General features: G+C 38.5%; 1 protein-coding gene and 1 long non-coding RNA gene across 3 annotated transcripts in view; both read right to left on the reverse strand.

Annotated features, from left to right (window-relative positions):
• LOC113666612 (uncharacterized) overlaps positions 1-3,029 on the reverse strand; it is a 6,235-nt gene extending 3,206 nt beyond the window's left edge. Inside the window, exon 1 of the mRNA XM_089183204.1 lies at positions 1-3,029. This exon is cut by the window's left edge and continues 2,577 nt beyond it. Within this exon, the coding sequence (XP_089039330.1) occupies positions 1-3,029 (3,029 nt within the window).
• The window catches only part of LOC113668393 (uncharacterized), a 119,997-nt gene that overhangs the window by 18,790 nt on the left and 81,893 nt on the right, over positions 1-19,314 (reverse strand). The window lies entirely within an intron of this gene.

The raw sequence follows: 19,314 nt of genomic DNA on the forward strand, positions 1-19,314 counted from the left end.
GATGCTTCCCCTTCTCTGTCGCCAATTTCAGTGTTGATGACAAGCGCTTTTTGGTGATACTCTTTAGCCTTGTCGTATTGGCCAAGCGAATAAAACACAGTACCTAGGTTTCCATAACATGATGCTTCCCCTTTTCTGTCACCAATTTCAGTTCTGATGACAAGCGCTTTTTGTTGATACTCTTTAGCTTTGTCATATTGTCCAAGGGAATAAAACACAGTACCTAGGTTTCCATAACATGACGCTTCCCCTATTCTCTCACCAATTTCAGTTCTGATGACAAGCGCTTTTTGGAGATACTCTTTAGCCTTGTCGTACTGGCCAAGCGAATAAAACACAGTACCTAGGTTTCCATAACATGATGCTTCCCCTTTTCTGTCGCCAATTTCGGTTCTGATGACAAGCGCTTTTTGGAGATACTCTTTAGCCTTGTCGTACTGGTCAAGCGACTCAAACACAGTACCTAGGTTTCCATAACATGATGCTACCCCTTGTCTGTCGCCAATTTCAGTTTTGATGACAAGCGCTTTTTGGTGATACTCTTTAGCCTTGTCGTATTGGGCAAGCAAACAAAACACAGTACCTAGCGTTCCATAACATGATGCTTCCTTTTTTCTGTCGCCAATTTCAGTTGCGATGACAAGTGCTTTTTGGAGATACTCTTTAGCCTTGTCGTATTGGCCAAGCGAATAAAACACAGTACCTAGGTTTCCGTAAGATGATGCTTCCCCTTGTCTGTCGCCAATTTCAGTTTTGATGACAAGTGCTTTTTGGTGATACTCTTTAGCCTTGTCGTATTGGCCAAGCGACTGAAACACAGTACCTAGGTTTCCATAAGATGATGCTTCCCCTTCTCTGTCGCCAATTTCAGTTCTGATGACAAAGGCTTTTTGGTGACACTCTTTAGCCTTGTCGTATTGGCCAAGCGACTCAAACACAGCACCTAGGTTTCCATAACATGATGCTTCCCCTTTTCTGTCGCCAATTTCAGTTCTGATGACAAGCGCTTTTTGGAGATACTCTTTAGCCTTGTCATATTGGCCAAGCGAATAAAACACAGTACCTAGGTTTCCATAACATGATGCTTCCCCTTTTCTGTCGCCAATTTCAGTTGTGATGACAAGCGCTTTTTGGCAATACTCTTTAGCCTTGTCGTATTGGCCAAGCGACAGAAACACAGGACCTAGGTTTCCATAACATGATGCTTCCCCTTTTCTGTCGCCAATTCCAGTTGCGATGACAAGCGCTTTTTGGTGATACTCTTTAGCCTTGTCGTATTGGCCAAGCGACAGAAACACAGTGCCTAGGTTTCCATAACATGATGCTTCCCCTTTCCTGTCGCCAATTTCAGTTTTGATGAAAAGCGCTTTTTGGTGATACTCTTTAGCCTTGTCGTATTGGCCAAGGGAATAAAACACATTACCTAGGTTTCCATAACATGATGCTTCCCCTTGTCTGTGGCCAATTTCAGTTTTGATGACAAGCGCTTTTTGGTGATACTCTTTAGCCTTGTCGTATTGGCCAAGCGAATAAAACACAGTACCTAGTTTTCCATAACATGATGCTTCCCCTTGTCTGTCGCCAATTTCAGTTGCGATGACAAGCGCTTTTTGGTGATACCCTTTAGCCTTGTCGTATTGGCCAAGGGAATAAAACACAGTACCTAGGTTTCCATAACATGATGCTTCCCCTTGTCTGTCGCCAATTTCAGTTTTGATGACAAGCGCTTTTTGGTGATACTCTTTAGCCTTGTCGTATTGGCCAAGCGACTGAAACACAGCACCTAGGTTTCCATTACATGATGCTTCCCCTTTTCTGTCGCCAATTTCAGTTCTGATGACAAGCGCTTTTTGGAGATACTCTTTAGCCTTGTCGTATTGGCCAAGCGACAGAAACACAGTACCTAGGTTTCCATAACATGATGCTTCCCCTTGTCTGTGGCCAATTTCAGTTTTGATGACAAGCGCTTTTTGGTGATACTCTTTAGCCTTGTCGTATTGGCCAAGCGAAGAAAACACATTACCTAGGTTTCCATAACATGATGCTTCCCCTTGTCTGTCGCCAATTTCAGTTGTGATGACAAGCGCTTTTTGGTGATACTCTTTAGCCTTGTCGTATTGGCCAAGCGAATAAAACGCAGTACCTAGGTTTCCGTATTCAGTTGCCTCCCCTTCTCTGTCGCCAATTTCAGTTGCGATGACAAGTGCTTTTTGGTGATACTCTTTAGCCTTGTCGTATTGGCCAAGCGAATAAAACACATTACCTAGGTTTCCATAACATGATGCTTCCCCTTGTCTGTCGCCAATTTCAGTTTTGATGACAAGCGCTTTTTGGTGATACTCTTTAGCCTTGTCGTATTGGCCAAGCGAATAAAACACAGTACCTAGGTTTCCGTATTCAGTTGCCTCCCCTTCTCTGTCGCCAATTTCAGTTGCGATGACAAGTGCTTTTTGGTGATACTCTTTAGCCTTGTCGTATTGGCCAAGCGAATAAAACACATTACCTTGGTTTCCATAACATGATGCTTCCCCTTGTCTGTCGCCAATTTCAGTTTTGATGACAAGCGCTTTTTGGTGATACTCTTTAGCCTTGTCGTATTGGCCAAGCGAATAAAACACAGTACCTAGGTTTCCATAACATAATGCTTCTCCGCTTCTGTCGCCAATTTCTGTTGTTATGGCAAGGGCCCTCCCAACATATTCCTTCGCTTTTAGGTTTTCACCAAGTTTATAAAGCATAATTCCAGACTGGCTGTATAAGTCAAACAGTTTCCTCCCGTATCTTTCCGCAGTTATGTCGTCAGAGATATGACGATAAGCGCTGAAAAGAACGGTATAGATGTCGCTGTAAAATTGAAGCAGTACTGAATCAAATTGGTCTTTGCTGTTTTGATCGGGGCTATTTAGCAAAATCAAACATTCGCGGCATATCTCGATGGCTTTCTGAATGCGATCTGAGTTGAGCAAGAACAGGGCAACAAATAAAACGATGCTCATGAAAGGTGTCGTGGTTTCTGCTGTTTTTTCCATTGCAATCCTCTCCTGTAATCAGGGAAACATTATTTTAGTAACACATTACTAAATGAGTCGATAATCTGGATTAATAACGAGTCACTTCAAGCAGGAACACACATGTTAAGTTACAAAAATGGGCTGGGTCGATTACACCCGGAAACTATTTGTAACAAGCTGAAAATGTTAGAATTCACAATATCCCCTTAAAACAGAAAAATAAGTGAAGATAAATAAGTTTGTCACCTTTCATTTTACTCAAGTTGTGATTTTTGCAGAACATTACATGACTTTAAAGTTTCAGGACAAAGATAAACAAAACTGACAACATTTATCTTAACTTTTGCCATGGGAACTTTCCTTATGCATAGTTCTTATAAACAACATTAATCAACGGGGTAAGTTTTTAAGGAAACTTTGGTGGGGTATTACAAAACTATTTGGCTTTACCAACTTAGTTGACGATGTAAATTGGCCATCATAATGAGTTTCTGAAGGTGACGTTTCGAGCGTTAGCCCTTCTTTAGAGCATTTGATAATCCTGAGGAATCAATGATGTTGTGTTGCCAGTATTCCGCAAAGAAACCAGTAAAGAGTGGTCTGCCGTATAAATGTAATGCTTCGTTTTCTATCTGCATTTTTATCGGCCGTCAGAACGTATTTACAATAAAGCGTCTTGGAATCAAGCTACATGCATTCAAGATTTAAGCGTTTCAAGTTTTTAGGCTAACAAGAGAGATAACCTTTTACAACAACTCTCTGGAAGATTTCTTGACATTCCTCAATATGACATGGAATATTTGAAAATATCGTGAGGCCTCAGTGGTTTGACGAACTCCGGCTTTGTAGCAAATTCATTTCATTCGGTGGCGATTTTTGCACAACATAACATGACTTAATAGTCACAGGACATGACACGACTAAAAAAACCAAAAAAAAAAGATTATGGACAAGATTATAGGAAATCAGTCAAGTAACGTTCTGTTCCCCACAGAAAATACATTACCTTTCTTCGTGAACTTTCAGCGTCGTACACGGACTTATCTTCTTACGCAAGACCTTGACGCTTTAACAAGAAAAGGAAAAGAAAAAGCGCTTGGAAAACCACGAAATCTTATCCTATGACATCAGCAGCGGAGTAAGTAGATTTGCTTTTTAAAAAAAAATTAATAGTATAATCGTCAAAACCATCATTTTCTGCAGTTTTTATCCAAAAAGTTTGTTATCAGACAGGTCAGTGAGTCGATCGAACTATCAAATAGTTAAACAATTAACGCCTCCTTTGCCAGTCTTTTAATGCAAATGTTTTACTTTTCTTTCATAACCTGGATGTTCTTCTTTTATCGGAAATTGTTATTTTTATGATTGATTGGTAATAAGATTTTTTGTCGTCGAGTTCAGTCTGTAATCATACTGGCGATAAACAAATCGGACTCCCGCTGCGCAGTCGTCCGACTTTGAGATCAATGGTATGATTACAGACTCTTCTCGGTTCTATTACCGGTACGTATACGTGACCCTCCACGGGTGTCAGGGAATTAGGTGAACGCACGTACACGGCACGTTATAACACGCTCGCACGCTAACGTTATAACACGCTCGCACGCTTACGGCATGACACACTTATCGCGCAGATATGCGCATAAAAACAATTGATTTTGAAAAGCATGTTGTAGCCATTGTTCATATCTGGCTAACACAGTAGAGCTTCCTTTCTATGGCACGCTTTTTTTTTTTTCCTTTTTTTTTTAACACGCTAAGTTCCTTTGTGTCTTATCACACGAGCTTATCTTGTAAAACCCGGCTCACTTTGTTACTTGTGTTTGTCAGCTTCTTAATAAATTATTGTGAGAATGGTGTTTGTAAAGTATATTACTCACCGAATATAAGCGAATATTAAGAAGATCTTCTGTCCTATCCGAAAGTTGTAATAAAAAAGGAAACATTCACGGCAAATCACGGCTCTTTCCCTCAAGATTTTCACAAGGAATTCAGTGAGCACGAAGTGTTTCACAAGGTCCAGAGGAGCTCAGTTTGGACACATGAATTACTTTGTTAAAATTCAACTCTAATCTTTTAAAATATAAATCCTTATCGCTTCACGAAGTTAATAAGCCCAGTACTGAATCTTTGTGAATACTTTAGCAACATATTTCCGGCTCCATGTCCTCTACGCGGTCGCTGTTCGTCACTCTATGCAAACCGGCATTTTTAAAATAAATAACTGACCGCAAGTTAGCCGGCGCAAAACGAAGCTTTCCGAGCGAAGCCGCGTATTATTTACTGTACACTGATCTTGGCATCTTACGAGCTAAGAGGTGTGTTATAAAATTGGCACGGTCACCGTGTTCTATCGTGCAAAGTTGCGAGCAAGATCTTAACACGTTTCACTGTTTCTATGTGCGAAGCAAGACAATGGCTGCGAAGTTAATGAGACAAGTAACTTACACGCAGCTAATGTGTAAAGGCACGTTCTTTTGTTTTAGCGTGCTATGTACCGTGAGCGTGCGTTCACCTTCTTCCCTGAAATCCCGTGATGGGTCACATACCTGTATGATCATAGTGAATTCAATTAAGTTACTTAGTTGTTATAGCTGATGAAAAACCGGGTAAGATAAACCAGTCGCGGTCAGATAAAGTTTAAGAAATACTGTAATTGGTCCTGTTGGGGGCCAAAAAGATAGCCCAAATTGTTCAGCAAATCTCACACGTACCATAGAGGGTCTTCTTGTTCACGACAACGTTCCTAACTTGGAAGATGAAAGTGTGTGTGTTAGTCTAACGATTAAAGGTGGAAGATTTCATGAGCGATCAGATGATAATGTTATAGACCAAGCTCCTTTAAAAGAATCCGCTGATAACTTGACTTGATCAGAGAGACTTCAGTTTATTATTGGACAGCAAAACTGAATGCCAAATTCGCAATGAAGAATGACACCAGCAGTTAGAAAGGCTATGGAAAACATACTTTGAAAACACAGAAGTAGAGACCAAAGTTTGTGCACCAGTCGAAGACAAGAGAGCTTTTAAGATCATGGAAGGGATTCTGCAGCAAGTCCATGGACACTTTCAAGTTACTTTGCCCTGGCAACACGACCTACCGTACAAACTCAACAACAAGGTGATGGCAGAGCGAAGAGCTCTGTTTTTGAAGAGGTGTCTTATGAAGGATGAAGAATTGTCGAGGAAATAACGGGCGACAATAAACGACTACATAGAAAGAAGACATGCAGAAAGAGTTCTTGAAGAAGAGTTGAACACAAGGGGTAAACCAGTGTGATACCTCCCTCACTACCCAGTAAAGCATCCCTTAAAGCCCGGCAAAGGTGAAGCTGGTCCATGATTGTCCAGCAAAGTTTGGAAAAATATCACCAGTAGTTGATGACATAGAAGCAATGTTTCACCAATTCATGGTGGACCCAAAAGATTGTGACACTTTTTCAATCTTAAAAAATTTGTATGGTGGCCGAATAGGGACCTGGTAAAGAAAGTGCAAGAGTATCGAATGGGGAAACATCTATTTGGTGCTACATCTTCACAAAGCGTTGCTAATTCCTGTCCTAGGAAGACAGCTCAGTTGAATTAAGAGGGGTTTGATGCAAAAGTAGAAGCGAAAGTGAAGCAGGGCCGTAGCCAGACTTCAGAACAAGACGAGGCAAATTTCGAGGGCTGAAGGCGCGAGCCGCTGAGGGGGTCTGGGGGCAGGTCCCCCCCGGAAAATTTTGAAATCTAGAGGCTCAGAAATGCTCTTCTAAGCATTTCCCGTGGCATTTCAGAAAAGTCAATCTTAGACCAAAATCAAGACGAAGCAATTGCTTAAGGTTTTACTAATCACGTGAAGAAACTCGAAAACCTTTTTGTTCCGGCCTTCAAAACGTATATGTAATGAAACTTGGTAGGATCGAGCATCCTTATTTCTTGTTCATTAATAATACAAGACATTTTTAAATGTCTTGCTTAAAAGCTTGAATTATTTTCTCTTAAAAAACTGTCGAAAGGGAAGAGATGCGGTGGAATTGACCGTGAAGCGAATCATAAAAGAGTAAACAAAGGCAAAGGTTCAAGATGAATAACCTAAGATTTCATTTTGGGAATTTTGAGAATCGATCATTCCTTTTCAAGCACTGGCGAAAAGTTTGTTTTAATACAGAACAAATTTTTAAGTGCGAACCTAAGATAAATATTTAGGTATGATAGCTTTTCGCAAGTTTGACGTCGGAATCCGATATAAATATTATTTTTCCCTTGGCGTAGATTGCTTTTGAAATTCATTGCGAGGTGAAATCGACTGTAATTAGCGCTCACGTTATGCTGCGTTGTAAATATAATTGTCCACGTGATGCCCATCCCCACAGTGACACCTCGCATTGATCTATCGTCCCGATCAACCTATCAGAGAGCTGTCCCCGTGATAGGTCTTCAATTGCTGATCCATAATAGGAATGCACGGTAGAGGCGGTACCAGGATCGTGCATGCTATACCACTGCAACATACCACAAAAACCTTTTTCTAGCCGCTTGAAAATTTCTTATGATTCCCTTACCACTGTAGACTTACCAGTTCCCCCTTGGCCAGTCACTGAAAAGTAATGACCCTTACAAGCCAAGCATACTATCTCCGCCTGTCCGTGAGATAAGCGAACGCTCATATTGACGACATGCCAGTAACCACTAAACTTCTCTACTGAATATTACAAAGAACGAGTTGTCACACTTTTATCACTAATTATGAATTTAAACATGAAAAATGAAAAGTGCTATTTTATTTTTAATGGGGAACGTCAAGCTTAAGTGTTGACTATCGGAAAAGTTTGGTTTACATCACAAGATTGATCACAGTACAACCTAAGTTTCTTTCTTTAAACGGTAACCTATTTTTGCATGATAATCAACTCATTGTCTTCCTAAACTTTTCATTTTCTGGCGGGTGTGATTCACATGATGGAAGCCAGAATTGCTAAAAAAAAAAATGGAGTGACTACATTTCGGTTTACCACGTCACACTTTTCTGACTAATGATAGCTTTTAGCGTCCAAAAATGAGACATCTTACTCTGTTTAACCGAAACGTCAGGCTTCAGTGTTCATCCCTTTTGGAACGATTGGATTTGCTTGACGAGATTGCTGAGATCGAGAGTACAACTGAAGCTTCTGTCTTTAAACAGTAAGCTATCTGAGCGTGAACATTGACTCATTGTACTCAAGAACTTTTCATTTTCTTATGGGTGCGATTCATGAATTAATCGTTTGCTGTTTTTAAACAGTAAGTTGTCTTTGCGTGAAAATTGACTCACTGTACTCATTAACTTTTTATTTTCTTGCGGGTGTGATACATGAATTACTCGTTTGCTTTTTCTCGAGATGTGAGCTTGGGCCGCCTCTGCGGACATTATTAGGGGCCTGTTTGCATGGAGGTGGGGGACCCCAGGTAGGTGAGGTAACCCGCCAAGGTGGGCTAAACCCGTCTTTCCATATAATGTCTCATTTTATCTTGATCACGTTTACATGATAGGTGAGGTAACTCGCCAAGGCGGGTTGCCCGGTCTGCCAGGTGGGGTAACCTTGTCAGCCGGGGTGACAATTTGCTGTGTAAACTTTTCGAGGTGGGGTAGCCCGCCTAGCCGGGGTCGTGTTAATGGCAAAAAGCTCAAAAGCTAAACACGTATGTTTTAAAACTTTGTACACTTCCTAGCCGTCTCATGGCAGAAATCACCAGAAACCGCAATGGACACACAAGGAGTGTAAAATGTTCACATGTCGGAATATTTAGCGTTGTAAATCGACCATATTTCGTTTCCCAAACCATTCCTTATAACGTATTAACTCTACGATTCCTCGCTTAACCTAACACCGCGTAACACAACGCGTGACGCTTTCATGAATAAATATATACATGTCCGAGAATTAATCTTTCGTCTCTCTCGAGATGTGAGCTTGGGATGCCTGCCCTCAAACTCCCTGCAAGCACAACAACAGCCTTAAGAAACCTCACCCCAGGACCCCGGGGTTGTAAGAGTGCATGTAAACGCATTCTATTTTTCTACTACGGCCAGGCAGGTTACCTCACCTACCTGGGGTCCCCAACCTCCATGTAAACAGGCCCTTAAGGACATTCTGCATTATAAGTATGTCTTAATATAGGATTGATTTTAGTTTTCGGTCACGCGATTGTGGAAATCATCAGTTTCTTAAATTAAACAATGCTGAACAATCTTAACTAATGAGGTTGATATATATATATTGTAGAAAACCTTAACGGTTCGAAGAAAGCCATTTGACAGTGGAGATATGAAGCATCAATCAACGGAAAAGTACGCTTATACTATGTATGCAATCACATTGAATTTAAGAAAGTTTCAGTTTCTCTAGGAAAATTAAAACAGCTCTCTTCGTGAGCGCGCAGCGTCATAACTTATCTTCTTATGGGAGACTCGGGCGCTTACGGCCTTTAGAAAAATATGTAACGTAGAACCTGCCGTTAGTATCCAAAAATTTTATTGAATGGTATCTCGACCATGAAACGCTTGTGTACAAGTAGAAAACGGAAATTCAATTCGAATCTACCGCGATCTCTGAATCGATCGTTAAATCCTCCTAAAACAAAGTCAAGTTAATAGCTACATTTCAGGTCATAGCCAGTGGAAAACCACATAATTTAGCCGCTCCATAATGACTATGGATTTCCCATGATATCAGCGTGAGACAGTCCCACAATAAATAGAGGTCTGAAGTTAATTTTATGATCATCAATTTCTCAATTGAACGATACTCAATAACCTTAATTAATGAGGATAAATAACACGGTATAAAGCCACACAGATTTGAAAAAGTCGCCGTAAAACCAGTTCATTTCACTGTAGTGACGATTCAATCGCGTCATCAACCGATTTAACGAAGGGCTAACGCTCGAAACGTGACATATTGCAAACATAAAGATAAAAAAAACAGTTACTGGGTTTTGCCATAAGAGCCTCACCTCTCTACAGTTACTAAATAACTAAAGTTGATAAAAACCGAGCGACTAAAAAAGATTTTCAATCGCACTTACCAAGTTGTTGACAATGTGGCTGATACTTTCAAAATGAAACGACAAAAATAATGAATTACTTTTCTAACCTTCCGAACTTCCACTGTCACAGTGTTTTAGGTATCCAGATCACGTGTGTTTAGGTTATTCCCTTCTCTCCTCTGGGCTAATCGAAATAAAAAGGAAAAGTTTTCATTGCATATTTTGTGTGTGCCCGTATGCCCGTATGCCCGTATGCCCGTATGCCCGTATGCCCGTATGCCCGTCTATCGCGTCCTATTTAGGTTGAAATTTTCGTCAGTTAGTGGTCATATGACAAAATGCTTATTGACCAAGTTTGGTGGGGCCAGTGCGGATAATATTTGGCTCGGAGTCATGAAGGAAAGACCTCGCTTCGCTCGATCCGTCGGTCATGATCCCGAGCCAAATATTTTTTCCGTCCGGCCCTACCACTCAATGAACAAGTGCACAGTATTTCGGTTTTGTACGTCACACTTTTATCACTCATGATGTAATTGAACATTAAAAATGAAAATTGTTATTCTTTTTTTAATAGGAAATGTCAGGCTTTAGTCTTTATCCCTTTGAAAGGTTTGATTTTCATCACAAGATCGATTACAGTACAACCTAAGTTTCTCTTTTTTAACGCTAAATTATCTTTGCGTGATAATCGACTCAGTGTATTCGTGAACTTTTCATTTTCTAGCGGGTGTGATTTGCATGATTGAAGACAAAACTATTTGAAAAAAACCAAGTGACTGTATTTCGGTTTGGCACGTCACACTTTTATAACTAATGATGGTTATAAAATAATTGAGGTAGTTCGCACGCTCTTATAGGTCAACTAGTTAGTTTAAATGAGAGTATGTAAACACAGCTTGTTTGGACGTCATACTTTTAATGTTTGCCGGCTAAATTTGAAAACATTTCAAACTCAAAGTTTTCCCAATACTCGCAAAGCAATTTTAAGTACAAATATAAATATCGGAATTGAAGAAAAACTTGCCAAGTTTTTATCTGGGGTTAGGCTACCATCCCCCTTCCCGGTGAGGAACAAGAAGGAGGAAAAAGAGGAACTAGCGCTTTGCCTGCCTTGATGATCATGAGCTGTACGGCCTCTTCGAGGGAATTCAAGTGAAGACGACAAATATGCAACAAAATGCGTAGTAAATATCGAAATGTAAGGAAACAAGGACAAATTTTGGAAAAACATTTGGAAAAATCGTTCTACGCATCCTACTTTCAAAGAAACCATGGAAAACTATCTATCACTGAAAAGCTTATAAAGTATAGAAGAAGAGTTTTAAAAGTTTCTTCTTTTTTCCAGCAAGTTTAGTTTCAATGTTTTCTCCCAGCCACCTGTCACGCAATTCTGGCTTTAAGCAGTCAATTGGGCAAATAAATCTATCTACGTTATAACTCGTTACACACGATGATTGATTAAGGAAGCTAAGAAATGTGAGCAACTTTCGAGATTTTTTTTCTAAGGAATGGAAAATTTCACGTTGAGAGGGATGCGTGTAGGCGAAATGTTGATGGGAAATCGTAGTGTTTCTGTCTTCTGTCGTTTGTTACTTTAGAGATTTACTAAAATCAGCAAATATGGCTTTTGTACAGCACAAAACAGGAATGGAAAATTTCACGTTGAGAGAGATGCGCGTAGGCGAAATGTTGGTGGGAAATCGTAGTGTTTCTGTCTTCTGTCGTTTATTACTTTAGAGATTTACTAAAATCAGCAAATATGGCTTTTGTACAGCACAAAACAGGAATGGAAAATTTCACGTTGAGAGAGATGCGCGTAGGCGAAATGTTGATGGGAAAATCGTAGTGCTTCTTTCTTCTGTCGTTTATTACTTTGGAGGTTTGCTAAAATCAGCAAATATGGCTTTTGTACGGCACAAAACTTTCATTGGTCTATGATTTGTTTACCGCTCATAAGTTTACCGCTTGTGCACACTTTTGAGAAAGAACGTTCACTCTCAAAGGGAACCAGTCAGGAAGAACAATTGTTCATTAAAACTATGAAATGCAACAGGCCGTGAAAACAGGTGTTAGATCAACTTCTAGCGTCTAACCAGGGGAATTAGCTAAGATATGCCAACAAGTTGCAATTGTCAGATTCACTTGATACGCACTAAGTTGTTGTTCAAATGGTTGTGTTCTATTTCAAAAGTTCACTCTCTATATAGTTCAGCTTACAGAATTCTCTACTGAAGAACTTTGCGCGTTGGTTATATGTTGGCCGGAGTATAATTGACAAGCTACTATTAAACACTCGTCAACTACTAATGTAGGCTAACGTAAGCCTTCCTATGATTGGTTGGTATCAGAATTGGAAAAGGGTACCTTCCCTTTATTTGATGAAAAAATTGTACCCTTCTTTCAAAGTTTTCGTTACGTTCTTCGAAATGTCCAACCAAACAAAGGAATTTGATAAATACAAAATTTACAATAAACATTTGTATCGATAAAAAAGTTACACATTGACAATCATAAGGTTGTTAAATACTAAGTTGAAGTTCCAAGCAGTGTTGTAAAACAACGACTTTCCAAGAGGAAAGGCGGTACTACAAGTCCTCGCCTATTTCCATAAATTACAGTGTACGTGTTTACAAGTTTCAGTCACCTTATTGAAAATACAGAACAAACATGTAAACCAGGAATTGTTTTTAAGGAAAAAGCAATTTCAAAAATTCTTGACGGAAAGATCAATTTCCTGAGAAACAGTCCAAAGCAGAACACCTGCTTCTACCAAATTTACACCAGGAGAAAACATTCGATCCGAGCTAGATCAGCACTACACTAAAACATGAAGAGAAAGATAAACCATTGAACTTTTTTTTTCAATATTTTCATCCCTTTGATTCGAATATTTACCATAAATAAAACAGTTATTGCATCACTTCCCGACACCGAGCAATAAATAAGCCGAAGATACAAACAAGAATAAATTGTAATTCATTCCCCATTCGGAGTGCATATTTGTAAACACGCTCTAATTTTAAGCGCTCACTGAAATATTTCGGACCACAACCAACAATTATTTTTGCTATATTCTCCTTTTGTTAACGTTTACTTAGAGAATAGAATTATTTCTGTAGAAGAGATATTCCCACAGTTATGAATTGTTTTGAACATTTTGCGTTAGACTTGTGTAATTCATTTGCCATTCGCAGCGATTGCATATTTGTAAACACGCTCTAATTTTAAGCGCTCACTGAAATATTTCAAGCCACAACCAAAACATTACTTTTCCTGTATTTTCCTTTTGTTAACTTTTACTTAGAGACTAAAATTATTTTTTGTAGGAGAAATATTCACAGACTTAAGATTTTTTTCTTTTTTTAACGCATATTCGTTAACACGCTCTAATTAATTTTCAAGTGCTCGCTGAAATATTTCGCGTAAACAGTTTGCTTTATATGCCTTTGAGATATATGTAATTCCAGAAAGGATGAGGAATTCGTAACGTTATTTCGTGTTAGTACGTTCATACAATAACTGACTTGCATGTATATAAATGTTATTAAAAAAGATTTGTAGAGCTCCGCTTTTAGGCTTGACTAAATTTATATATTATTAACACAGAAACATATGCAAAAAGAAATAACGGTTCCCCTGAGCTGCAAAAGAGAAAATTTTGAATAGCAACCATTTTAAGTCAATATAGAGGAACAAGTAATTAGGAACAAAAGTTCCATAAGCCAGTTAAAAGGAACCACTACTCTGAAAAGGAACACTGCAATAGAAACAAATGTTCCTTAAAAGTACTAGTGTGTAAGGGAACGGACTATCAAAACAGGAACCACTTATTAATAATAAGGGAATTGATGTTCCTTTTCGGAAACTTAAAAGGGAACGGCAAACTTTGGAAAAGGAGCTATTTTAATTTTACAAGAATAGGTACTTGGGGACGAATGTTCCACGCTCTAAAGAAAATAAACGACCATTTTAAAAGTTAAACTATCAATAGGAACAATAGTTCCTCAAATTATGAAAGGCAAAAAGCTGTTGTTTCTTCAATTTCAATATAGGAACTAATTTGGCCCATTAAAAGGAAATTCCCTTAGCTGCAAATGAACCTTTTGTTAGTTCTTACTCATAGAACAATAAAAATTGTTCTGCTTTAAACGTCTACGCTTACGAGGAACAAGTTGACATTGTTTCTACTTTTTGCAACATGAAAATTTCATTTTGTTGCTCGCGAATGTGGTTATATCGCACAACATTTTTGCGGGACAAGTTGCAATAAATTGTTGCCTGTATTACTTGGCCTTAAAATCTGCATGTTTTCCGCGGACGAGAGATAAAACACGAATTATGCGCATGCTAATTAAGTCACCCGGCCCCGTTGTACTTCCATCAGGTCGCATCGTTGACACATTGCAAAGGATAACGGTTTTCAATGCAGTGTTTAATATTATGTCTGTTTTTACTGTAACCTTTCTGAGACCAGTTTCACGAAGCTCTCCTAAGTTCCTGGGGAAAACGATTTAAGTATAAAAATGAAAAACGCCAAAAGCGAACGATGTTTCAACCGCACAACGGTAGTTTCCAAAGTGCGAGCATCCAAATATTTACACCCAAACAATAAGAAACAGGGCTATAAAAAGTTAGAGGAATGATTTAAATGACAAGTGTTAAGATTATTATAGTAATAAGGATGCTATACGATTTAGATAAGAACAATGCAGTATTGTACAGTTAAACAAATAACTTAGCACGAATAGAGTCACACTGTTTCTTAAAGTTTGGTTTGACTATCCGCGCGAAGTTATTTGTTGAACTATATATTCAAATACCTCATTATTCTTAGTTACACCTTTCAGCGTCTTTATTATTATAATTATCTTAACACTTGTCATTTAAATCATTCTGCTAGCTTTTTATGCCCCAATTTCTTATTGTTTACTAATTATTTTATATTAACACTTGTCATTTAAATACATATGCACGTGATCCGCATCAGCCATTTAGTCGACTATATATAAGAGAGGTACCGTCTCACTGCTAAGCTAACTCTAACTTCTGAGTACAGCGCTGAGACGTTTGAAGACGAAGACTGGTAAGATTTTTATCTTTCGTTTTTATGTCGTTTTCTTAAAAGGATGGTTGGTATAAAAGGTTTTAACCACGAACAAGATTATTTCTAGCTCTTACACGCATTTTAACATGACTCTATCAAACTCCGGTTTTAGTACATAGTTCGTCGCTCATGTTCTGCCGGCAACTCGAATTGGTTTAAGAAGTGCATTGAGCAATAAGAGAAAATCAATTCTTCACTGGGGGATCTCAGATCCCAGATTGTTTTGTGTCCTTTCAGTTAAACGCATAACCTTGTAAGCTTATATAGTTTGATCTGTTTGGATGTTGTAGTGGAAATTTTAAGTTGTGGATAGTTTCATGGAAAGAAATTTTAGTCACCAAATTAACGAGGCGTTGTTGGCTTTAAGAAAATGCTAGCGACCTAATTTTGCATTTTTAATGACATATTTATCCCGTTCGAAAACGGATGAAATTAGTTTTACAGTGTTGTCGAAATTTTGAGCTGATATTTTGCCGAAAAAAAACTTAGATATTCCAGTAACTTAATCTAAATTTCTGAGTCGATTAACGCCTTCGGAACAGATATCTAAATGAGCCATTGGGTGTCCCTGATTCTTATTATGTAAACAACTAGTATTATAAGCAACATTTAGTTAACTAGCTTGATTTTGTTGCTGCTGCGATCCGAGCAACAACAAACACATTTTGGTCAAAAAGTATAGGGTGAGGAGAGCCGGAGCAGAATGGGGGTGAGTCATCGGTTTTTTAACCCTTGGTAAAGGGTGGGTCGTTCAATTTTCAGCTACCCATAGGGGATGGGTCATCCTATTTCGTAACAGGAATAGGGACACATTTGTCTTCCAACCTACAGTTCAGACTTCACTAGAAACAGAAAGTAGTATTCGAGCGTTCTCTGAGAAGTATGTGGCCGATTATCTGTTAGTGAAATACATGCATCACCCTGCTTACATTAACATGATGACACAAAAGAGGGAAAGGAAGAGGTAGAAAAGAGAAAGGAAGAGTAACTTGACCTACATGTATGAGGATGTAAGATCGAGGAAATTCTATTGTGAGGATGTGCTGAAAAAAAAATGGTTTCTGTTCTTTATCTGTTTTTCGAACATCACATTCCGACAACCGAAAAGAAATCGGCGAAAAAAAAAAAAAAAAAGAAGCTCGATTTAGTGTCAACTCACGTTTAGTTGTCAGCAGCCATAGGTAGGGTATCCACTAGCAAAGACACAGCTGGCTGTGAATCGAGTGCTGTCAGCAGCTCAGAATCAAGCGAAGCGTGAGAGGCAAGTAAATAACGTGTTCTGGAGGAAGCTGGAAGTGATACCTCCGATAATAACAAAACGCAAAACTGGCTTCAAGCAGTTGGAGTGTCAGTGATAGCGATGTATCATTTAGCGTACTTCGCCAAATTTAATTCCTCTCGAGACGTGACCGGAGTTTTATGTTTCTGTCACACACACAAAATGTGGTTTCCTTGGATGATAAAACGAAAAAATCCATGTTTAATAGGGGTTGGGTCATGTAAAATTCAACCTTCATTTAGGAGTGGGTCAGTCAGTCTTGTATCAAAAGGAGAGGGTGGGCCAAGTGTTTTTTATCTGCTAAACATGTCCAAATGCTCCGGCCCACCCCACCCTATACTTTTTGGCCGATCCCTGAGTAGCTCAACTACTATTCGGCTGTCCACTTATAGAAAAAGCTGTTCTAGTGTTACAGGACACATTTTAGGGATACAAAGTCGCCGGAGATTGATGTCCAACTTGCTTTATTCAGCTAGAGACTTGTTCTCCTTGGAGCCCAGAATCAAAACATCTACTACTGATTATGGTTACAAAGTAGCTCTATTTATGTTGAATGTTAAAGTTAATTGGTTTTTCTTAAAGTTAAACATTATTTTTTTGCAAAAAGTAGGTGTTTTTCAGCGTTCATGAGTCGGAAAGCAAAACGAATAAGAAATTAGGTAGGATTTCTTTGATCGTGCTAAAATTTGGAAAACCGAGGATATCCGCAAGGCTGAATTCCAATACAGCAATTCAAATCACTAGTTTGAAAGTAATAAAATTTGACTAAGATTCTGTCAAAACAGATTTTAGTTTAAGGCTTAAGAAGAAGAAGAAGAGTAAAATTTAACTGAAAATGGTTAAGTTGGCAACAAAGAAACTATAGGCGTTGAAGTTGGATTTTAATGAGGTTCGTTTAACTAATCATTATGCGATCTTCGGCTTTGAGGTGTGAGTGAGCACGAGCCTAAAACAAACCTTCATTACAGATCGGATATATCGTTTTCCCATTTTCACAGCTGAAAACACTTTCTAAAGGGAGCAATAAGTTCTCTTTAAAGTTAAGTTTCTGGAGTTATTGTTTTCACTATTTGAAAAGTTAAATAAATAAATAAATAAATACATAGATAAAATAAAATAAAGGTGAATTTCAGTGGAATCCACGGAGTGACTTTTCTCTGTACTGTTTCCAGCTCGGGTTGGAATTTGGAAACTTTGATTACCGAAAAAACTAAGAAATCAGTTTCTATGAAGCAAAAATGTAATAAAAAGAAAGCGGATAAATAGTTAGGCTTCAGTGAGAAGTGAATATAGTAGAGTAAAATACAGCTAAATATTATCGTACTTTTTTCACTATACGTTGAGGTTTTGGAATTTCTAGGAATAAGCCAAAATATCTGTTTACACTAGACAGGTGTAGGCAATAACAGTATTGTTTCAGGGGCATTTAGCAGTTTATTATTTTATAGAAAATGCGCATTATAAATAATCTGTACAAAACAGGACTGGACCGCTTTCTGGCACAGCTACATCCCTCCAATTTCTTTTTTTTTCTAAAATCCTTTTCCTTGTGCCAAAAGCTTCCAATTCATGAATTTGTCAGAAGCGATGCTTTATGAAAATTATTTGACTCCTCATTTCCATACAAACACTGTTTTTTCAAGACTTGTTTGCCTACTCGTCAAAATGGCGTCGAAAACCGTGATAAGGCCTATTCAAGCGCTCCTAAAATTATAAAAGTCTCCAGCCCTGAATCTAGATCGAAGCTTTTGCATTTTGTTATGGTGTGTTTCGGCACAAAACGTATGATTTTTAAGCCGTTTATACAACCTTCACGTACAATATGTGATACGTACAGAAAAAGCTGTTGTAACCGAATATATTTGTCAAACAAATACACAAAAAGTCAATTTAAGAGTCAACCATTAAGGGAAGCTGTCTTACTGACACCATTCCGTAAGCATCTCCTATAAGATTGGACATTGCTGTAGGAGTTTAAAGTTCTTGGGCTAAGGCAGTGCCGAAATGCTAGCTAGCTTCTTGTAATGAACAACAACTCTAATTTTGAGATAAGGGCAACAAACAAAAATCAACTTTTAGCAATGTTTAACAGAAAACAACTTGAAACAAGTTTAATCAAGGCCATCGCTAGCCAAACTAAACCATAATTTTTGGGCATCTTTTGCTTCCGAATGGCTTTTTTTGTGTGTGTTTTCAATTAATATCAATTCACAGTTGCACACAGACGATCCATTATTTCAAAAATAACGCCAGGAGAGAAGAGGCTACGAATTCGAAGAACGCAAATATTTTAAACCTCCACTTTTACATCAACTGGACACGATGATAGTTTTATTGTTCACTAAGCTATGCTGAGAAGTATTATTAGTATATACTATTAGTATAACTAGTAATAGAATCGTTTATTTTTTAATTATAACACGACCCCACAAGCTATTGCTTTAAAACCCATTGGGTCAGTTATTAAAAGACAGTTTAAACGGTGTTTAACAAAACCACGGTCTAAGATATTTCAATCTTGCCAGCAGTCATATCTAAACAATTTTTACTGCTGGCGGTAAAAGAAGGCCCACATCCCAGACTAGAAAGCCATTTATCTACTTAAAATAAACCACTTATAAACAGGTTTGGGGGCGCACTGATTGTCTTTAGCCGCGGCCTAAGTTAGACTCGGTTTAAAAAACTGGCCCCTTTTGTCTAAATAATACTATGAGCAGCTCCTTCTTTTCCTCAGGGATAGTAAAGCGCGTGAACCACGCAAGGGCGCGCAAAAAGTGCTTAGCGCGAGTAGGGAAGCGTCGCGTCTCCACGTTTAGGCACCAGAAATGCCAATTGAATGAAAACAATTAAAGAAGCATGGCAATTATCCATCCTCTACCATTCATTACATCATTAACGTGTTTCATGATGGG

The sequence above is a fragment of the Pocillopora damicornis genome, chromosome 9, assembly GCF_964200805.1.
Source record: "Pocillopora damicornis chromosome 9, jaPocDami1.2, whole genome shotgun sequence".
NCBI classification, from domain to species: domain Eukaryota; kingdom Metazoa; phylum Cnidaria; class Anthozoa; order Scleractinia; family Pocilloporidae; genus Pocillopora; species Pocillopora damicornis.